The sequence below is a fragment of the Sinohyriopsis cumingii genome, chromosome 11, assembly GCF_028554795.1.
Source record: "Sinohyriopsis cumingii isolate HCF-2022 chromosome 11, ASM2855479v2, whole genome shotgun sequence".
Lineage (NCBI taxonomy): Eukaryota > Metazoa > Mollusca > Bivalvia > Unionida > Unionidae > Sinohyriopsis > Sinohyriopsis cumingii.
The window spans coordinates 32627474-32652319 of record NC_142971.1 but is presented as its reverse complement, the minus strand read 5'-3'; the positions used below and the strand labels follow the sequence as shown (position 1 = coordinate 32652319).

The window sequence follows — 24846 nt, the reverse complement described above, 5'->3', positions numbered from 1 at the left end:
TATCATTGTAGCTGATTAGGCATGATTACCTTCTCCAGATCTGATTGGTTCTGTAAATTTCATGAAATTCAAGTTGACCTAAAAAGAAACAGATATTGGATAAAATGCATATATCATTGTCCATAAACTAAAGAAACATGTTCATAAAGAAACAAAACAAAGTTTTGTCTGGTTCCAACAACACTCAGTGGGGGACAAGTGTTATTTGCTAGCAAGGAAAATAGTTTATATATATATATATACCTGAGAGGAAAGCACTTACCCTTACTCTTGGATCCTGCACTGCACATTGGAAAAGATTATATGAAATTAATTTATATAGAATGATGGCAATATAATTAAAGACATTAGAGTTATAATTTGTTTCAAACAGGACTTAAACACTTAAACCCAAGTCATGAATAACCTCAACTATCAGCTTGCTCTCTTGCACCAACTCTCTCTCCCTCTCTCTCTTTATTTATATATATATATATATATATATATATATATATATATATATATATATATATATATATATATACACAAACACACACACACACACATATATAATTAACATTTTATTAGCTAAAGTTATTTTTCATAAAATGAAATGCCATTTAAAACAATACAATACTGGTACAAGTATACTATCCACCACTGAATGGATTGGCATCAAGAAAATGTTCAAAAAAGCAGCAATTGTTAGTTCTATGGATAAAATTTTCTTTTATTATTTCAACCTGTGAAAAAATCCTCTCACAGATTGTGCAAGATTATGTTATATTGGTTGGGAAATTGTTTTATATTTCCTCACATTACTTCCACTGCAGAAACAACTTATTTTCACTACAAAGACAATAGAAAATATATTACCAAGAGCAGAAGTTACATACATTTTAAACATGCCACTGTCATTCACTCTATCACACATCTTTTAGTCCATGAAATTATTTGAACATGGTGCTCACTGCAAAAGTTTATTCATTCGGTACATATGTCTCATGGGTCAAATGTGGGACTTGATGACATCAAAGATTCATTAAAGTTACAAACAGGATAAACATTATTTTGGAAATAGATGAATATGTTGTATAAAATCAGATGTGTTAAATAACAATTGGGTTAACTGCTTTGTTGCACCAAATGGCATTCTACCTTACCAAATGTTTTATCTCCCTCAGATCTCTACAGACATGATGAAAAACACTCAGGACCAGGTTGAGGTACATGGCATAGCAACTTCCTGGGAAATCGGAAGGACATCCTTTTGATAAAATTTGAAGAAGTTCATCTGCAAACACAGATTTATACCAATCAATTGATGATAAATTACAATTCTATAATCTTGCCCTCTGGTCAGAAAAATATTGAAACTGACCAAAAGGTATGAATATTGAATTAACATAAACACATCAGTAATGTTGACTTGTGGGAATACAGTCATGTGATTCCCAATTTTGTGCATTTAGTCTGAGCCAGCCTTTAGTGTATCTGCGTTAAAGATCTGCACATATCAGGGTAGGGAAACAAAGTAAAAGTTGCCCATCCATGCAGATTGTTACATAAAGTGCATATATGTTGGTATCATCACTTAAAGGTCACATTTTCCTATTTATATCAGATTTACATTACATGATTAAAAATAGTTATACTTGCACACAAAAAAACACAAAAAATTATCAAGTGTAAAGAAGAAATAATAATTTAATTACTCGAAATAGAAGTATACAATGCTGTTACTTCCCCTTAGTTAGGATTTCCCACCTATAGAGGACGCAACCGGAAATGACATACATTTATCCCTACAAGACGAAGTACATGCTTCTTCTTGTCGAAAAATAAAACATTATAAACTATGGATATGGAATATTTTAGATGAAACTAATGAAAACTAATTTACTGTTCAGCCTTATATCAGTATGCGTGCATGACGCACTAGATTGTGTCGCTTTCAAAACTGTTCCACTGTTTCAATTTATTTTGAAAATTTCTGTTAATACAGGTAAAAAGAATCAATGTTGGCATCCCTATGTTGAAATGCTTTATAATTAAAAAAAAGAGCAAAAAAAAAAAAAAAAATTACTTCCTTTTATCGGCTGACTTCAGAAGAAAAAATCAGCACACTAAAAAGATACCAAAGTCAATTTTCTGGGGTTGGTTTGCATTGTAATAAAATAACCTATGTGTCTGATATCCTGTCGGTACGTTTAAACAATGAGTTTATTGCTCCATGCCAGTTGTGTTTATCACCCCGGGCTTCTATTTGTTTGCCATATGTAATCATAATTGATGTTTGCAGGGCAAATATTATACACAATAATAACTTGCTTTAATAATACTTTTGTAACCCATGCTAGCAAAAAGATTGTCATTTGCACTCACATTGAATGTATTTTAAAATAATGATTTTTTTTTATTTGCGAGATACCGACTTATAGTTAACCTGGATACAATACAATCTGGGTCAGTTTGCAATAAGTAACTTATCATGCGTAAATGGCAGGTGCCTTCAAGCAATTGGGTGATACTTTCGTCTCATTTGCGATTTTGTTATTGACATAATCGATACATACTACACTAAGGATGCATACGCAAGCCTGCATCCGCTACATATACGGAGTTCGTGGATATATTTTAAAAATAATTTTTGCATGATGAAAAAAGAAGGAATATATGATAACGCAAGGTTAATTTCTTTCATTTTATTTTCAAACAAGTGTATGTTTATCAAGTTATTGTGTACCGTGAGTGTGTGTGTGGGGGGACACAAATTAAACCCTTTCTACTTTGTACGGAATAATGGAGCAAATATGATTGACAATATTGACCAGTAATGACAAGCTTTCAATTTACGCAGGCAAACACTAAGACAAACTTGAAAAATAAAAACAAACAATAAAATTAACTGGTAATAGCTTCATACTGCAGCAACTAAATACTGACAAAATGCTCAACATTATTCTCTCTCTCTCTCTCTCTCTCTCTCTCTCTCATGTCTAATCTAGTATGTATTGTATGCAGCTGTGTTACAACGTGAAGCCTAAAATTATGTATATTTGTTATAATATCTCATGTACACTACCCTTAGAAAAATGTATACATATTATGTTGAATATTATCTGTTAAGTATTATTGTTTTATAAATCAATATTGATAATTTGACTGGGAGACCTTAATTGAGAATGTCGTTGTGCAGATGCATATACATGTATTTGTAAGCATAAAAAAAAAAAATGTATATAAATATTTTAATTAGAACAAGCAAAATATGTCAGTTTGTGTTTTCCCTCATAAATATGTATGTTACAAAGTATGATTATTTTCTTTCACAGAATATCAAAATAGTTTGTTTAAATTTAGTTTTTTTCCCCATAAACCTATCTTACATAACATCTACTTTTCTGTTGAAGAAAAAGAACGTACAAACTATTGTTAAGTTTGGCCGAATTGTGTTTCGAGTTGGGGTGAATTGTCTTTGGGCCAAATTCACTATAATACGGCATAAATTATACAACTTTCCCATCCCTCCCCTATTCGATCCCACAGATTAAATACACTTTTTTCTGGTAAAATGGTTTTTCGGAAAAAGAAAGAACGCTTTTTCCCATCATCACTCTTTTGGTTACATCTGAATGCAACACAGTGCACCATATTTGCTGTACAAAAACATGATCATACACTATATCACATTGACATTTACGTGGGGAAATTAAGCACTTGAATGGCTAGGTTGAATGGAAGGGATAAATGTACGTCATATCCGGTTTTGGCATGCGGAAACTACTGATTGTTTATGGAGATTGCAAAATAATTTTTTCATTTTATAAAGCAGAGTTTTAAGTCTAATTAAATATTTCTATAGTGTGCATACATAACCAATGCATTTTGTTTATAACTATAATAATATCACATGTTTGTACAATATAGGTGGCAGGTGACCTTTAAACAACTGCTGACATCATCAAGATTGTGAATGTCATATTGTGCATGTCATCATAAAAGAAACTGGGCTAATATAAAGCTAAACCAATCAGTAACATTCTTCCAAACTGAAATATGATGATGTCATATTCATCCAAACACATCTGAGTGGCTGTCATTTCATCAGCAACTGTTAATGTCAAGTAATTATATTAAATATTAAGTTACTTAATATAAATCTTCCATTTACAAGTTCTGTATCACTTGTAAATGAATGTTTCAAGCAATAAGTAGAGACATATAGGACTTGGTGTGCATGAACATATAATCAGTCCACTCGAAACCAGGATTTGTGGTTTCTATTGTTGAGAAATATTAAATTATTTTAAGCCTCTAAATTTACTTTTTGTTTAAAGCTTGTGTTATGATTTAATTTTAGATATATTTTCCTTACAGAGATTGATTTTTTTAATAATGTGAGTGAATAAATGCCTCAACACAGCTGGTTTGTTTGAAGAAAAAAACTCAATTGTTCTCTCAATTACACACAATAAGTAAACATAATTCAAGAATATTTTGTTGTAATAAATGCCCTATGAACCAAATAAATATTAAAGGAAAGACAAAATTATGAAGGAGTAGTTTTACTGTGATTACAACTTCATACCATTCTAGCTACTAATAACTTGTAAATTCAAATCAAATAAACTACCTCTCGTGGGGCTTGCAAGACATATCCAACTTTAGATATAAACATACAGGACAACTATACAATTTATTTTGATGATTTTTTTATATTTCTAATTTGTTTAAGATAAAACACAGACGTTAGTTTTGCTAAGTGTGTGCCCTGTGTAAGCATTAGCCATGTCTGATACACCCTGTGTAAGCATTAGCCATGTCTGATACACCCTGTGTAAGCACTTGCCATTTCTGATACACCCTGTGTAAGCACTAGCCATTTCTGATACACCCTGTGTAAGCATTAATTGCTATTACTCATTTATTATTGCTCAATTTCAGAAAATAACATGACAAAAAAACAGCATTATTAAAAATGCCATCCAATGTAATGATGTTTAGGTTAATAACCTCAAATACACTTTAAAAAAAATTGTAATTAGAGATTATTTTTAATAGACCTTGTTACTCTTTGTTTAAACTAGCACAGACCAAATTAACAGCTGGACTATCCTGATTACTAAAACATTACCCATTACCATATCACATCATTTCAGAAAGCTCCAATAGTTTGATAAATATGTTATGTTGAAGGCATTTTAAAAAGATGAAACATTAATAATAGTAAAACTTTCGTTTCATGAGGGTACACACTTAGCATTCAAAAACAGCTTCCATTTTTGCTATTTTAGGAGTCGTACAGTTTTCAAGAAAAATGTGAACCATGCACTTTTTGTGCTGTGCATTCAATAAACGTTTGGATGAAAACATGATAATGACTGGTTACTTTAACAAAGAAAAGGCAAGAACACCTAAAATCAACATATTTGAAAATGAGACAGGAATACCTGGAATATATACCCACAACAGAGGGAGTTTTATCAGGCTACATAAAGCATCTAGCTGAAGGAACATTTTTCTATCATTTATACTCACTTAAAAGTTCTGTTCACTTATAGGTCCAACCGCAAGAAATGTAGACCCTGATCAGCTGTTGCATAATGTGTCAGCTGATCAAAGTCTATGTTGTTTGTTCTACTAACTGCTCCTAACAAACTGTAGTGATCCAGAGTTGCTGGTGCATTATGCAACAGCATTTGTAGATCTGTGTGTTTTGCAGTTGGATGACTTATAGGCAAGTATAGACAGTAAGTTTTAAGTGACTTTAAAGGAGACCAGAAACCAATGGAAATATACAATAATAATAAAAGTACTATAGCAGAAAACCTTATTCTGAAGTATCATCTATGACCGTAATGCCAATATTTAAATATTGGCCTATCTTCTAAGAGCTGAATTTCCGTGACCTTGTATGCAAAATTTCCGCGCCTATTCGGTTACTTTCAGGATGTGACGTCATAGTAGTGACTCCAGCAGCCCAAGTGGGAATTGCCAGAGTAAAAGACAATGCCGTTTTGCGTTGCTTATGGGTGTAATAGAACATTAAGAAAAACCTGTGGACAACATTTTTTTTTTCTTTTCTGAAAGATAAAGGCATAATGAAAGAATGGATACATTATTACAAACAAGTCAATTTCAAAGCAACACCATACAGCAGTCTGTGCTCGTTACATTTCTAAAAGGAATGCTACGAGATGGATCATGAAAAAATGGAAGCTCAAAGATACGCAAATGCTAGACCTAGACTAAAAGTTGGCTCTGTTCCAGACATACCTTTGGATATTATAAATCCTGGGAAAAGTGTTAAACGTGTGAGTTATGAAAATAGGCAGAAGGCCGAGTAAGTGACCACAAAATGCAACAATCAATTCACAGATCTTTTATCTACACCAGCAGTGCTAAAAACAAATCTGATAGCCCAACAACATGGGCCCCTCTGGTTTTAGTTTCGGCCCATCCTGTATTCAAAGTGACGTGCCCATCGGGCTTGTCAAAACAAAAAATTGTTTGCCTGAGGAAACTTTGATCATGCTGGTGAAATGAGTAAATGTATTTTCAACAGGGTGACATACATGCCTTAACACGGCACAATCTAAATAAAATCACCACTGTGAAATTTATATCTGATTTTAATCAAATGGAAGCTTTGCTAAAAAATAAGATTCTAAACCTGTCATGTTTCGAGAAAACAAAATTTTCAGTAATCTTAAAAAAATTAAAAATAAAAAAATTTCAGTATATACCTGTTACATGTAGTATGCATAAACGGTAACCTGTAATGATTGGAACTGATATAAAACTATCCCTTTGGCAGTTTAAATAGCAGCGATTAAAAGAAAAGAGGTCAAAGTTTCACATTAACTGGCTGACAATATAAACTGGGGGGGGGGAGGAGGAGACTATTGACCCAACCCCTTGCCCCAATGTGCAAGTGCCCATGGGACATGCCTTTCCTCCCTGTGATACGCCTTATTATTCCTATAGGACAAGCCCAGTTTGCATATTCTGGTCAGTTCAGGCTAAATTGCAAAATAGCTAAAGTTCTGATTTAAGTAAGCAAACAATAAAGCTGGTGTGACTAATGAACATAATCCTTATCCTTGCATTGATCTTGTGAAAACGACTGCCCTTCAGACATACTTCAAAGAAACCATGTTCGATAGTGTGCATATGTAAGCACCCGCAATTGATTGCCAAATAAGCAATGCCTATTTTGTTGTTACTTACGATGCCATGGAATTCATTTTAACTGTTCAAATCTGCAGTCACAAGTTACCGTACATGTGGCAACTGTTTTTCCCACGTTTTATGCCCCACCTTATTTCCTTAGGTTTAAGTCTTAATCAATGTAACACTGTTTGCTGAATAAAATATTTATTCTGAATTAGTTCTTTAAGGGCACATATACTGCGTGGTATATTTTGTTTTATTCCTTGTTTTAATTTAATCATAGTGATTAAACTTTACATATATGGTAGAGGAATGTCAGGTGTTAACTGGCCGAGTTTCTTTGGCAGAAATGGAGAAGCGATTTTGTTTGCAGAGAAAATTTCACAGTGATCATTCGTTTAAGCTAATTGGTGACAATTTTAAAAAATTTTTTTTTTACTATAGTACTGTTGTAGTTGTTTAAAAACATCTGAAATTTACTTGAATAATGTTTAATCTTCACGTTCTATTTACTGAAGAAAAACAAAACTGTTGTGTGATGTTAATTGTTTCGTCCAGTGCCAGATTTAGACGTGTGTGAGTGTGATTTGAATTTTTAACGTAGCTTTAACAATTTTTCAGTCATATTGCTACGGTGTCTGCAATGTGGCAGTTTAGACTGGATTGCATACATTATATCTATTTATAAATGGTTTGGGGTTCGGCTTTTTTCTTCTGACAAATGAAAAATTGACAGACATAATGTAACAATTGGGACTTCGCTGATAAAAATTAATGAGATAATACGAGATCGGGAGGTAGATGAGGAAATACCCCAAAAGTCGGGAGGTATTTCTCCCGACTTGAGAGTTGACAGGTATGAACTGTCCGGACTTGTGGAATTTCAGTCGGGGCTTGAGTTTATTTAAGTCACCAGCCCGGTGCATGTGCCTAAAAAAATTTGTTTAGCACTGACCATTACAGTACATAAACTATTGTATCAGACAGCAGGTTCAACTTTTGAATGTGCAACCCAAATGTGGTCTCCTCCTGTCTGCCTCGCTCGCCATGTTTATGTTTGTATTCGAGGACTGGCTAGTATTGCGTCACGGGACCACGTGATCTGTTGTCTCATCAAAACTCGGAAAAACTCGGCAATTTACGGAATCATGGTATCTTCCACGCAATATAATCACTACCCGCTTACGATATTTAATTTATAAACATGACAGTCGAATTAAAATCTCTAGAGAATTACATATGTAAAAGCAAAATTTTGATTTCTGGTCTCCTTTAAAGAAATTGTCTCAATCAATTGATGCAAAATTTGTGTATTAATATAAACAAAAAAATTACGAAACATTTTATATCATAACTATTATTAGCTATGTATTGTTAAGCAAGATTCCTACTATGGGAAGGTAATTCCAGTAATTCCTTGATATAAAGGGGAGGCGGGGTGTATGTGTGTGATCTGGATGTTTAACATAGCTTTAACAATTTTTCAGTTATATCGCTATGATGTCTGCAGCATGGCAGTTTGGTGATGTCTATCATCAGGGCATCATGCTGCAGACATATAGCATGGTGTATCGACCTGGCCACATTCTCCTGACACCAGGCTGACCAGTACTAACACTAACCTCTTAATGCTGAGCACCAAGTGAGGCAGCTGCTGGTACCAGTTTTTATAAGTCTTTGGTATGACTTGGCCGGGGTTTGAACCCTTGATCTCCTGCACTCAAGGCATTTGCTCTAACCACTTAACCTACCAAAGCAGTTTGATATAAAGGGAAGAACAAATATGACACTAAAAGAGTCAATTAATTCACGACACTTGACAACATATCTTGACACCTTTTCAGTACGAGACCTGAGGAACCCATGTAGCACTCCAGGAATGAAAGGCCACCTTATGACCAGTTTAACTAAACTGTCACATCCTTTTATATTTGTGGATGTGACAGTGACACAATATGTAGCACTTTGAACATCATATAGGGTTGGGGGATGTCTCCTAATGTGTAAATCTTTTCTCTAAATACTTTTGTCCCTCTACCTCTACCTTTAACACTGCTAAGTAATAACACATATCTTTATCTTCCACATCATATGATAGGCACAATTTACAAGCAGTTACACAACAAGGTGGAGAATGAAAGTCTTAAATAAGGGAACTTGCCTTTTTTGTAATCTGGGAAATGAAGAATAAATGGCTCTGCAAATCCTGTACCCCAGCGAAACTTCTCCCATACAATCTCGGACAAAAGGATCACACAAACATTGGATGAGGACTGGAAAAAGTGCACAAGACAGCATTTTTGTGGGATTTGTTTTAGATTAGTTGTCTTTCTAAATGTTGTCTCCAAACTGAAAGTACTTAAGTGTTCGGAAAGAACCAAATATAGTTTCCTTTCAACAAGTAACAAAAAAATCATCAACAACATTAATTAATTTACAAAATACAGAGATTTATCAGTACAATGCAACATTATTACAGGAGAGAGAGAGAGAGAGAGAGAGAGAGAGAGAGAGAGACAGAGAGAGAGAGGGGGAGGGAGGGAGGGAGGGAGAGATATTACCAATTCCTGGAGCCTAAGAAATGCAGGTAAAATGTTAGCTTCCATATCTCTAAGTCGTTCTGCCTTGTCCAATATCTGAAATTTTGAGAGAAAAAAAGATTTTTATTCATTATAGAAACACAATGTACATATGATGCATTAACTTTTTGAGTCATTAGCTCACATGAAGTAACACAAAAAAGAAAGACTCACAGTCAAACAGTCATTTAGTGTATGATAACTCACATGAAGTAACAACGAAAAGAAAGACTCACAGTCATTTAGTGTATGATAACTTACATGAAGTAACACAGAAAGGAAAGGCTCACAGTCAAACAGTCATTGGGTATATGATAACTCACGAGAAATAACACAGAAAAGACTCACTGCCAAACAGTCATTTGGTGTATAACTTGTCTGATGTAAAGTAAAAAAGAAAGGCTCACAATCAGTCATTTAGTGTATGATAACTCACATGAAATAACACAGGAAAGGCATGCAGTCACACAGTCATTTGATGTATGATAACTCATGAAATAACACAGGAAAGACTCAAAGTCAGAAAGTCATTTAGTGTATGATAACTCATACAAAGTAACACAGAAAGGAAAGACTCAAAGCCAGACAGTCATTTGGTTTATAACTCCTATGAAGTAACAAAAAGGAAAGACTCAGTCATTTAGTGTATGGTAACTAATATGAAGTAACAGAAAAAAAAGAAAGACTCAAAGTCAAAAAGTAATTTAGTGTATGATAACTCACAAGAAATAACATACGAAAGGCACTCAATCAAACAGTCATTTAGTGTATGATAACTAATATGAAGTAACAGAAAAAAGGAAAGACACAAAGTCAAAAAGTAATTTATTGTATGATAGGTCATATGAAGTAACACATAAAGGAAAAGCTCAAAGTCAAAAAGTAATTTAGTGTATGATAGGTCATACGAAATAACACAGAAAGGAAAGACTCACAGTTGGTCATTTAGTGTATGATAACTCACATGAAATAACACAGGAAAGGATCACAGTCAACCAGTCATTTGGTGTATGATAGTTCATATAAATTAACGCAGAAAGGAAAGGCATATGGTCAAATAGTCATTTAGTGTATGATAACTCACATGAAGTATTTGAGAAAAGAAAGACTCACAGCCAAAGAGTCATTTAGTGTATGAACACTCACATGAAGTAACACAAAAAGGGAAGGCTCACAGCCAAACAGTTATTTACTGAATGACTCCCATGAAATAACATGGAAAGGAAAGGCTCTCATTCAAACAGTCATTTAGTCTATGATATCTCACATGAAGTAACACTGAAAGGAAAGACTCACAGCCAGTCATTCAGTGTAAGACAACTCAAATAAAGTAATACAGAAAGGAAATGCTTACAGCCAAGCAGTCATTTAGTGTAAGACAAATAAAGTAACAGAGAAAGGAAAGGCTCGCAGCCAAACAGTCATTTAGTGTAAAACAACTCAATAAAGTAAAACAGAAAGGAAAGGCTCACAGCCAAACAGTCATTTAGTGTAAGACAACTCACATAAAGTAACACAGAAAGGAAAGGCTCACAAACTGTTTGGAAGTTTTCAAATCATGACATTTGCATACTGTCAGAGTGGCCTTCAATAATTCTATCTGTGATACTTATCTTCACATTAAAATAATTGAATTTTAAAAATTTCCACAAGTATTTTGTTAGTCCATTTAAAGATTTTATAAGGATTACCCAATTAACTTTAAGTTTTAACACTTAATGGCAAATTTCCACTAAACAGCAAAATAATGGACCTCCTTTACAATCCATTATATTATAATAATGGCATTCCCTATTTAATAATCTGCTGGCATACACCTCTCCCACAAAAACTCACATACAACAGGGTCAAAAACAGACCAAAGTACAAACAATAACATGAGTTACCAAGAAGGGGATGCCGTTCTGGATGGGCATCAACAATAGGAAGATAGGTGGGTGGGGGCTGTTAAATGGTTTAATATTCGTTTTATAAATGCATTAGGAATAACTGTCAATAAAATGATTTTCTTACATGAAAATGTTTGTTTTTCTGTATAAATTATCTTTTATTTTCAAGATAACCAACCTTTTCTTAAAAGACCATTAAAAACATTACTGCAAGAGGTTTGTTTCAACATAAATCATGTGTACCTGTGAAAACATTATGTATTACATTGCTGTTGTTTGCATGTGAATGTGGATATATTTGAAAGTAATAATTGATTCAGAACAAAACAAGATTTTTTCAAAAACTAGGGACATTTAATTAGTGAAGCAACAACTGTCAATGTCAAATCTCAATTTCTGTTATACTGTTCTATTAGTAAATACTGATGCTGCTATATCATTGCAAGTAAAAGCAAACTTTCTGCTCATCCTTGAGGAAACTTCTGAGTACCAATTTGGGAACATTAAGCTCCCTACAAACTTTGGGACTTGTTTTTTCATAATGATCTGTATATGTGAAACAAATCTTTTCTTGCACTCAGTACCCTTTTCGCTTGCTTCTCCTGCTATTGTTAATCATATCTGCTAATTTGTAGGATAAGCCAGTGATTAATGCTAGATACTTTAATTATCATACTACATAATAGTATTTATAACTGTGTGCAAATGACCAATTGAAATGAATCAATCTGACATACTATCATCTAGTAGTTTCAATTTCTTGTTTTGACAGTGATTTTCCTAATGTGTAAGAAATTGGGCCAATTCTTTTGGTACTTTCTAGAAGAAAAAAATGGGTCCCATGTCTGACTCCATGTTATAAGCAGGTTCATGAGTTATCCAGGTGGGAGTTATTGATGAAATGTGTATAATGCTTGCCATACTACAAACTGTGTAGACTCACATCTAGTATTATATTATTACCTTCTCCAAAGGGAAATGTTCACCTTGGGGTTGGGTACCATACTCCACCAAACAACAGTGTAGAATTACAGTTCCCAAGGGTGATGAAAATAAGAGATTTATTGCAACACACATCATGTGACATCATATACCACTGACACATAGCTATAGTGTCTGCTAAAACAGGTATATTTCCATTATTCGAGTACATCCCATGATAAATGGGAAATGCATATTGTCCTGCATACCTGCCGTAACACAACATGTCATGCTAAAACATGATTTTGTTTATTTCTACCCCCCCCCCAACATGGTTGTGTTTCAAAATAAAAAATATTTCGGTAATCTTCAAGCGAATAAAAACACCACTTTAATACATGCCAATAACATGAAGCATGTATAAACAGTCCTAATTTGAGCTAATGTAAAACTATCCTTGAGACAGTTTAAACAGAAGCAATTAAAAAGCAAGGAGGTCAGGTATAAATCACCATTTTGTGTACTACTTAACTTGCTGCCAACAGCTAGTGTGATGTGTTAAGTACTTTGAAGCCTGCTGTGGGCGAGTCCATTGTGCTAATTTGCATAGGTAAAGTTCACAATGTGCAGCAACCCAATCCTAAGTTATGGGTAAATCAAAGAGCGGGTAGATGCATGTTGAAGAACAGAAGTTATTACATATTGCCTTGAATGTTTAAGCCATCTGTATTAAAGATTATTGGCAAGTTTTTTAAATGCAGCATCTCTGTGAAGTTGGATTTTCGCTCCATATATAAAATGGAAAAGTATGATTATTTTAGTTGTTAGAGTAGTGTTCAAGTGTGATTCATTTTTTAAGGCAATTAAGGAGGCATTCTCTAGTGTACAACATCTGTGGAAATAGGAGTACCACTTGTATGAAACATATTCAACATACTGAACTGAACATTCAGATTAGTTCTCTTTATTACTATTCATTATCTTAATCTTGTTAAAATTCTAACTACTGTATTAAATGGCCCATGATTTTCAGGATTTTAGCCATGAAACTGATCGACTGAAAGACAATAATAAGCACACTATTGTGTTTGCACAGTTGATTTGTGTTGATAAAATGTTAACACCCATATTGGACAGGGGCATTTATTACTGCTGTATTACCTGCAAACTACCTGTATAGCCCCCATTAAATTTAAAAATGTGTCCCCTTCTCACCCCATCCCCAATGAAATGGTCAGTCCAAAATGAGATATATATTCAGTTTTCTATACAGACAGGCATATCTCGTGGTCAGGGTGTATCAGACACTGTTCTGACAATGGTAACTTGGCACTGACCAGGATTTGCTCAGAGAATCCAGCAGGAAAGTTTGAACAGCAGTACCATCCAGTCTCTAGTGAGTGCAATGATAAACACTAAATGACACTTGCAAACATCTACTGAACCACTTAGAGCAGAAAAGACTGCATCTAATTAAACCTATATTATGACATTTAACGGATTTTAAAGACAAACTTGGTGTATGTTTTCATTTAAGTGTGTGCACATATGTGTATGTTCATGGTGATGATATTTGACAATATTAAGTCTACCAACTGTTTTTTTCTTTGCAAGTGTATTAAATGCTTTGAATAAGACTGAGATTTGAATTTCCAATAATTTTCAATCTCAATTCTCTTATTCTCAATCTGACATCGCTTTTTTGGTCATATACACTGACACCCACCCACCCCGACCTCAAAATACACTTTCTGAGTTTCAACCCACCAACCAACCAACCAACATTGTCTGGGAATATGGCAGGCATGTCTCTGTAGTTCCTGTAATCAGTCCATCAGAACCTGCAAATTTGTTATATGATGTACTAATGTTATATAAGATGCCAGTAGATCAGAGTCTACACTATTCTCTTGAAATAAGTAGAACTTGAAAAAAAAAATAAAGAACATGATCCAGTAGATTATAATGTGGTAAACCTGAGTCTGTACTGTGCACAATTTTGAGGGTATTCTGTAAGGATATATTAGAAAAAAATGTACATACAATATAGACTGTCTCCTTGTCCAATCTTTTTTTGTTCAAAACTTGCTTGAAGAGTCTCATAAAGTCATTCATGTTATCACACTTTATCCTTGGGACACTTTCATCACCGGCAAACAAATCTGTCTCATGAAGACTGTTTAGGATGTGCTCATAGAGAAACCTTTGGCTGTAGCATTCCACACAGTTTAATAACACAAAGGGCAGCTGAAGAGAAAAAGCAAAATTATCAACATCTCTGTAAAAATAATTCCAGTGCTTTAGCAGGAAATACTGTGATACCATCCACCTGTATATTATCTATCCATCTGTCTGTTCAGCCATCTATCTACTAACCCATCTCCTCCAAACTAGTGGGATGGAAATTCTTGATAATCTGCAATAATGCTGTCCTTGCGGGTAGTACTGCAAAAAAGTAGGGGTGTCCTCCTTGACAGCCCCCTAGGGTCTGTGTTATGGGATTGAAGATCAGAGGTAAAAAAATTCCACAGGCGATGAGGGGCCAAATGGTCTAAAGTGCTCTCCATTATGGATTACTGCCATCTCACCTCTGTCTGTGTGGGTTCGAGTCTAGGATTAGGCCAACGTGGGTATGTGAGAAAGCTTGCCAGTAGCTTCTCATGGTCGGTGGTTCTTTCCAGGGTTTTCCCGGGTTCTTCCTCCACCATTAATACTGGCCGCCATCATAGCCTATCGTGTGCTGAAAAATGGCGTTAAACCCAACAACAACAACAAAATTAAACACTGATTGACTGAATATTATAGATACACAGTGACTGCTGGAAGATACCTCATATTCAGTGGATTTAATCAAGAAGGAAATGAATGGAACAGATGAAAATCATCAATCTAGATTATGATATTAAAAACAATATACTGGTACATATATTTATACTGAGTTTCTCATAGAAAGATTGATCCAAAGAAACCTGAAAAAATTCATTAAAAAAAAAAAAGAAAGAAAAAAGCAATGTCAGGTGTTTCGAAAACCAATAGCTGTAATTTCAACTGTGGAAGTTTACTGGCATGTTAAACCATGCTGAAATTCCAAGCCAATGGGTTCTGTCAAAAGAAAAGGAAAAGGACACCTGACTAAGAAAACAGGAAAGCATATTTCAGGCTTTGTATTCTTGATACTTATGCAACAGGAAATTCAATGGTAATACTAAAACTTTATTCAGAATAAAATTACAATGTTTGAACTTCCAGATTTTGTACACTTGCTTCCTTCCTTCCATGATGAATTTCAATCTTCATTATTCCATCACTGATTATTAACCTGAGTATAATAATGATAATAATAATAATAATTTATCTACACAGAACTTAGCTAAATAAGTTGTACCCAAAGTTCTGGCTTATTTCTACTTGGCCATCCTATAAATATGCATTTCTAGCTCAAACCGTGTGAAAAATATGGTGCCAAGATATTAAAATGTTGAGACTTCTGTAATTTATTTCTCTCTGAATGTGAATGCAGCTGGTGCAAAATGTATTAGTGAAGCAAAGAGGTATGTATAAATGTATAAGGGTTTAACAGCACAACAACACAAAAATACCTATGCTGATTATAAAGCACCTTGGCACTGAAAGGTTTATAAAGCTGCACAACTGCCATGAAATCTGAAACATCTGTAGTATAATTTATAAGGAATAACAATCATCTAAACCGCACTTGCGTATTTACATTCTGAATCGGCAGACATGCATCATTTATCAGGAAAGTCTAATTATCTACAATGTGCTGAATCAAGTAATTTTCAGTTCATCTTTTGTGAATTTCAAGCGCATTTCAAATGCTGTGTCATCTTTCACATTTTCCAAGTACTAATTAGCATGCAACTGGCAAAATGAGATAATAATTAAACTGTAAATGTCTGCTTCTGAAGGGAGTAAATAATTCACCACTTCTCTCCCAGCAATTTCATATAATTTTAATACCATAAGATTACCTTTACGTACAGATCTTAATAAAGGTCTCAAATATGGTAATTTTAAAATGATAAGACCTGGGGACCAGCCTTTGCCAAAACGTAGGGGTAGGCAAATTAGGCTAATTAACAAAGATATCATTAGCAAATACTTGCCAAAAGTTTGTAAAAAGGGGATGGCCCTGTCACTGAGAATAAGCCTGCTGTTGGTTGTTGTGGGTTTAAGGCCATTTTTCAGCACATGATAGGTTATACATGGCACCTAATATATTTAGTGGAGGAAGAACCTGTGAAAACCCTGGAAATTTAAACTCATGTAGACAGAAGGGAGATGTCAATGAACTGTAAAGGTGATAGACTTTGACCACTCTGCCACCCGGGGCCAACATGGACCTGACATCAAATAAATATGGCAAAGAAAATCACAATATTTAAGTATCATTAAATTTAAGAGACTCTTAAATATCAGTACATTTTGTAACAAAATTTGTTTGCAAAACCTGAGCTTTTAGTAAAGGGTCTTGCCAACTACATTTTGATTGACTGGGGCTTAAATAGAGGAACTTGTGTTGGGAAACCAAAGTTGGCAGAATGGGCAGTAAGATGATGACAGTCTGGAATGGTGAATATCCTACCCATTTGAGATATCAATAAAAAGGTAAAGGATAAATATGGTTGTAATCCACAATTCCTCAATAAAATGATGTGGACATCAAAGTTAGAAAGACAGTCAGTCTGGAACCATTACTCATGCAAATGATGATATAGAACAGTGGAACTGAATCTCATTCAAGGTTTCATAAAAAGTATGCTATGTCTGGTGAAATCCAGCAATTCTTGTTAAAGCTATGCCACAGAAACCAAAGTATGGAGGATAGATAAGGGGCCATTACTCCTGTAAACAATAATGTGGAACTCCTGAACAAACTTTGTTACAGGTTTCACAATATAGGTTCTGCTCTAAAGTTTTTGGGCACTGCTGCAAAATGAAAGAATATAGGGCATGTCTGCTCTATAACTCTCACAATGCATAGAAAGTAAACATACACCTACTTGTATGTCTCTCACCTACTTCATTTAACAATTATTTCTTCTATCACTAAACTGTATTAGGAAAACCATGTGCTATATGAAGCAGACAGCTTATGAAAATGACTGCTCACGTGTACTCAGAAAATGAAAATGAAATACCACAAATCACATTAACTCGACCCGTTTTTAAAATACAAAAAGGAATTTTCCATTGTAGTCATTACTTTTTTTATTTAACTATGTGCAATTCAACTGTGTGAAATATATCTACACATTTGAACATGTGCATACTTTTTTGTAGAAAAAATGCACAGTAATACATTAGATTTCAATATTTCAGCTCTATCACTCAAAATAAATAATACAGTAACAGTCCTGAAGGTTCTGCACCAGAATTTGGTGGCACTGCTGTAAGTGTGAAATATATTGGGTAAATCTCCATCCTCTACAAGTCCCACAATGTAAAAACAGTTAACATATGTCTTTCAAGTGCTTGGATTGACATGTATTTATTTATCACAATTAAGAAAGCTGTGTGCGGTGTGTAGCTGATGGCTTATGAGAATGACTGCTACCATGTGCTCAGAAAAAGAACTTGACAAAGCACCTGTCAGACTAACTTTGCATGTCCTCTATAGATAACACGTAATGCTAAAATCAAAATCATTTTGTGATAACATATATATAAAGTTAATGACCAATATGGTGGAAATCCATCATTACTTAGTAACAGTTAACATTAATTTGACACTGTAACTCAAACTGCTTAGAACACTGTGAATTAGTTCATCCATTCTGTTTATATATATATATATATATATATATATATATATATATATATATATATATATATATCAGCAATCACCAACCTTCTCTTTGCTGATGATATCAATGGCTTAGCACAGGGGTCTCAAACACACAGTGAATGGGCCACATGTGGCCCGCCAAGCTGTATCCTGTGGGCTGCAAAATGATTGGCATCATAAGGTGTGACGAGAGATAACAATGGTGAAACAGCCCTTGGGCCATCGAAAATGCCCTCATCTGGCCCCCAGGTGGTTTGAGTTTGAGACCCCTAGGTTTAGCAGGAGATGAACAAGAAGTGGAAACCTTAGTGAACCATCTCAACCAAGCATCACTAAGGCATGGGATGGAGATCAGCATTGAAAAGACCAAGCTAATGATAAACCGAGTGGCATCCAAAAGGAAATAAGAGTGAATGGACAGAAGCTGGACACAGTATCTAGATGCTATACCTCTGATGCAAAACCGTAAGTCCTTTCCAGGATTGTGCAGACAACAACTGCACTGGCTATGCTGAAGCCTATTTAGAAGGACAGCAATAATAAGCTTGGTCCAAGATTAAGCTTATTTGCTCCTATGTCATGTCCATATTCATGTATGCACAGGAGACACAGACCCTGACAGCTCAACTAGAGAGAAAAATCCATGCTTTAGAGATGAGATGTTATCATGGGATCCTGAAAATCTCATATCTAGACCATGTTTCTAATGAGGAGGTGCACATTGGAATCCAGGTGCGATTGGACCATATGAAGATCTGCTTACCACCATAAAGAAAAGCAAATTAAGATGGAATTGTCACACCTTCAAGTTCATCCGGCTGTCAAAGACAATCCTACCTGGCACAATGAGAGAAAGAGAAAACAAGGCAGAGAGGAGAAGAGATGATAAAATAACATTAAAGAGTGGACAAACATGGACACTGCAAAGTCCCAAAGTGCAGTGGAGAACAGGGCAAAATGGAGAGAGATTGTCACGAAGTCATCAGTGGTACCCCAATGACCAGCCAGTTTACATGAAAAATAAAAAAATGAAATGAAAAATGATTTTGTTGTTGCTGTTATTCTTGTTTTGGGTTTAATGCCATTTTTTCAGCACATGATTGGCTATACATGGTGGACAGTATAACTGGTGGAAGAACCCAGGAAAACCCTGGGAAGAATCAGCGATCCAAAGGAAGCTACTGGCAAACTTTCTCACACACCCACACTCGCTGAGCCTGAGACTCAAACCCACACAGACCAAACTGAGATGACAGTGATTGATATAGAAAAACACTGTAAACCATCTGGCCACCCAGGGGCCTCATACATTTTATAATCTGACACATTACTGAACCATGATAATAGTCACATGACTTGATATTCATCACAAACACACAGATATATACATATAGATATTCTTATGTGTTAACTGATATTGTACAGTGCTTAAAACTTTTTAAAATTATTATTATTGTTACTATTAGTAGTAGTAGTAGTAGTAGTATTGTTATTATTATTATTATCATTATTATTATCACTGCATAACAGTCGTATGACAAATCCACATATAATCCAGTCACATGACCAAAATAACTTTCAGATGAGCAGTCACATCTGATGATACTGAAAAAAATGTTATATGCAGATGAAGCCCAGTAATTCAAAATGGCAAAAGAAGGTACAGTTATGTTATTCCATGTGGACCTACTAATTATCAAAGATTGCTGAACTTACTATAGTATAAGTGCAATTACGTTAACAATTTTATTTTCTGAGCTTTTTAAGTTTCCAACAGTCAGCCAGAATAAAATATCTTGCTCTGATTTATATGAAAATAATATCATACTATATCCATTATAATATGTGAGACAAATTAATTATCTTGAGAAAAATGAAACAAAGATATCTCTGCTCAGAAGAAATTCAATCCCACCAACCAACCCACTCCCAAAAGTTAAATGGTCAGTACCTTTTAGTAAATGAATATACATGTAATTATAATTCCAAAACTTTAATTAAAGTGGAATGGTTACGCTTACACTATAGCTGACTTCCTGTGAAAGACACTGGTGACAGTAAAGATCTTGTTGGTAAAAATAGGAAGTGTTGACATTGAAGCCTATAATTTACTAGCTAAACTATTGATATAATAGGCAGGGAAACTTTGAGTGGGATGTCAACACTTGGGGAAGATAATTTATCAGAGACGGCTATGAAACAAACTTACTCAACAAAAGAGAAAATAATTAATAGAATGATTTACAGTCTTACAAAGGAATAAAAGTAGTTGACACATTAACATACAATAGCAAATAACTTTAAAATTTTGATCTCTGAATCTGAAATCTTTCTAAAAGTTGCATTTGGCCCAAATATTACTAGCATACCAGTTCTCCACTACGTTGGCATACATGACACTTGTCAATCATGTGATTAAAGGATCATAAATACATCCATATTTTTAACAGACAAAAAGAAATAATAAAATTTTGAATTATGCTGTCATGAAAATTAAAACTTGCTGTTAATATAATTAAAATTTGTAAGAAGATTACTCAGCAAATTCTGTACATTTCATATAGACTAACACTACTGAAGTACTGGTACATTAAAAACGTAACATAATGTGTACCACCAGAACAAATACTACTGTAACCAGTATACTGATAATACCGCTCACCTCTAGCTAAAAAGTACCATCAACCAACTATAACTCAAGAGTGATGAGAAGTACTTATGTCTAAAAACAAAAGCTGTGTAAACCAAAGTTATGAAGACAGGTAATCTGGGTCACAACTCCTGCAAATGAAAGGTCTCATCAAAGCAGCAGGCAAAATCTGGTTTAAATCCAACCCTGCTTCCTGCTGAAAACAAAGTAGGGAGGATGACCAATCAGGGGAAATAACTCTTGCAAATAATAATGTGAAACCCAGGAAACAAGATCTCACAATATAGGTTCTGCTGTAGCAACTATGAATGGCAATGACTCAGCTGAATTGTCTGTATGCATTATATTTAACTATTTCAGCTCGAACTCTCAAAATAAATCATATAACAACACTTTTGATCTTAAGGTTCTGCTATGTGGTTTCGGGGCACTGAAGGAGGGGAAGATACAAAGTAAAGTTGCTTGTTCTACAACTCTCACAATGTAGAGGAATTTAAGATACATCCATAATATGAAGAGAGCTCTCGTGTGTGCTCTAAAAATGAACTTGAAATGGCACAGATCACAATAACTTAGACTGTTCGTAAAATAATTTTCAATGTCGGCATTACAGTTTTCTGAAATTGCACTTATGAAACTTTAAAATATAAATAAGAGACCAAAGGGGGCCTGATAATGCTTGCATGGCTTACATAACAATAACCTGGCTTATCTAGTACTGAAAGATCATGTCTAGTTAAATTATTACATAAGCTTACCACCATGATGATTTTATCTATTTTACTGTATATTTATAAAAATCAGTTGCAAAGATTATGGCATGATCAAAATGCACAGGATCTTGTTCATAATCAAAGCCATCCTAGATCTGGATAACATCAACTAACTTATTGGGTTTTATAGAAACTGGGTTAGAAATATATTTTCTAAATGAAGCGAGGTAACACATGCAGCCAATCAGATGCAAGGTATCTTTAATATGTGCAGATCTCACTTATTACAGAACCAGTCTGTGACAATGATAATATAAGCTTAATCCTTGAAGTTTGAAAAGAAAAAATATTGCACTCTGCTTTTAAAATTTTAATTACTCAACATCAGATAAACAAAAACACAACATGAAAAACGATTGCTGAAATCTGAACTTTATTAGAAGCATCAAGTCACATACGTAATTTCATCATATTTGCACTAAGAGTGCAAAATGTTGGTAAAATTACAAATTATCTTTGTATTACAAATTATCTTTGTATTTCATCTATTCAAATGTGTATTAAAACAATACTTGTTATTACTGGCTCATCCATATGCACAGAAGGCTGCAAAAATAAATGACATGAGGACTCTGTACAACATCACATGACAAGCATCATGGAGAACAACCAACATAAACAAACCGTACAAGGAAAGGATGGGAATATCTTGAATAAATGGGCAGAAAAGGTCAACAGGTGAAATGAACACTGCTACAACTTGCTCAGCTGTGTACCTGTGGAAAACAAACCCATCACAGGAGAGGGAAAGGATCTGGACACCAACACAAGGATCAATTACCAAGGAAGATATCATACAGGTAATAAGAGTGGTAAAGCCCAGACAACGTTCAGCCAGAATCATCAAAAGTAGATGCCACAGCTACAGCAGACACCTTGTTTGACCCTGTACAGAAATGATGGGACAAAGAAGAGATGTCACAAGAGTGGAGAAATGGCAACACTGTTAAAATTTCCAAGAAAGACCTCAGCAACAGCCAGAACTGGAGAAGTTTTCAATTCATATCCCAATCAAGCAAGATTTTCACAAGGATGATTCTGAACAAGACCAGTCTGCAATAGATTCCAGACTGAGAGGAAAAAGACAGATTCTGGGCTGCAAGGTCATTTACAGACCAGAGAAAAACACCTAGCATTATCACTGAACAGCCACTATAATGGCAGTTGAACCTGTATTTAATTGTGTAATTCAGGAAACCATATGACATGGTAGAAGCACCACTTGGAAAATTCTGAGTTACTACAGCATCCCAGACAAGATTGTCATCATTATCCAGTGCCCTACAAAGACACAACCTGTCATGTCAAGCAAAACCAAGATATCTTATTTTATCTCAAGATAAAATGCGTTTTTTAATAGATAAAATAATGTATATATTATGGTGTTATTTTGCTATAAATCAGAGCAAGATAATGTTTGCAGCTAATGAAAAATAGAAATTTTCAAAAATAAAGTTTCATGCCTCTGTTCCATAACATAAAATTGCTAGACCCTGATAAAATTAAAGTATACAGTGGTTAGTAATGTAATATGCTCATATATACCATGATATACCTTGGTACCAAGATCTAAGTAAGACCCTAAGTTCTTGGTGGAACAAAGAGGAATATTAGTAAATAATAAATAATGCTAAATTAGATTTACATTCAACCACCTTAGTCAAATAATAATAATAATAATAATGAGGACTTTGTATGGCGCCCGATCTTTAGAAGCTCTAAGTGCTTTACAACATTAGACAACACCTAAAACATAAAAACATATATAATGATATGATTACCGAAAAAAACACACCATGAAATTAGAAAACATAAAACAAACATGCTGAAAATATTTAAGGTAGGAAACATTATTAGGTTTTTAAGTTTGTTATTACAGTCGAAATAAGTGAGTTTTAAGAGCACTATAGAATGGGGTCACTGTGTCTTTGTGTCTAAGTTCAGTGGGCATGTTGCTGGTCACTGGTGTGCAAAAGAACACTGTCCATATGACTTGTTTTCATAGTGGGAATAATGAGCATATGATTGTCAGAAGTGGAGCGTAAGTATCTTGCTGGTGTGTATACATGGGTGAGGTTGGATAGGTATGTCGGACTGGAGTCTGTCAGTGAAACATAGCACAGAGAACAAATTTTGTGTTTGATTCTGGATCAAATGGATAGCCAGTGTAGGGTATAGAGCAGCGAAGAGGTGTGCTCTGATCGTGGTACTCTAAGTATGATCTGAGCAGCCGTGTTTTAAACTTTTTGAAGTTTCTGGAGTAGATATTGAGATGAACCAGACAGAATGGAGTTACAATAGTCCAGTCCTGAAAGTACTAATGAACACACAAGTGTTTTAGTGGCATCAACTGAAAGATATTTGCAAATGGCGCTGATGCGTCTCAGCTCAAGATATGCAGCCTTGCATATGTTCATGACATGTTGGTGCAATGTGAGAGTACTGTCCAGAGTAACACCTAGGTTTCATACTGATTGTGTGAATTTAATGTTTGCGTTGCTGATATTTATTGTTTGAGGTAAAGGATGTGAATGAGAAAGTCTTTGTGTTGTGATCAGAATGGCCTCAGTTTTATCATCATTCATCTGCAGCTTGTTACATGTCAACCATGATTTCACATCAGAAATGCACCTCTCTACACCTTGGATGGTAGCATCAACTTCAGTTGGGTGGCTAGATTTGTACATAAATTAAGCTGTTAAAGCAAAAGTTGGAGACAGGGCAATCAGTGACCTTAAATCCTAACTATAACATAGAATGCTGAAAATCAATATCTTATGAAGCCTGATCGATATAAAGATGCACTTTTATTGAAGTTCTAAATCAACTATTTGCATCCCACATACTGGGGGAATTTCTCTGATATCTCCCATTTATTCACTTGTGTGTGAAATGAGGATCAAAAGCACACCTCAAAATGAAAAATTAACCTGTATGTGAAAAATGTCCTACTGATTAGAAGTATATTTGCTCTTTTAAATGTCACTTTTAAAAAATGATACTTCTAAACATTACCTGTTATTGAACTGTTCAATACTTTTTCATTTGCACAAATTGAAATGTGCAGTGC

General features: G+C 34.6%; 1 protein-coding gene across 1 annotated transcript in view; it reads right to left on the bottom strand.

Moving 5' to 3' along the window:
- LOC149787873 (origin recognition complex subunit 5-like) overlaps positions 1-24846 on the bottom strand; it is a 79090-nt gene that overhangs the window by 49894 nt on the left and 4350 nt on the right. Inside the window, exons 3-7 of the mRNA XM_089974109.1 lie at positions 14588-14791; positions 9717-9791; positions 9317-9428; positions 1143-1273; positions 30-78 (exon numbers count right to left, since the gene is read on the bottom strand). Coding sequence (XP_089830235.1) covers positions 30-78; positions 1143-1273; positions 9317-9428; positions 9717-9791; positions 14588-14791 — 571 coding nt within the window. The remainder of the gene's footprint in view (positions 1-29; positions 79-1142; positions 1274-9316; positions 9429-9716; positions 9792-14587; positions 14792-24846) is intronic.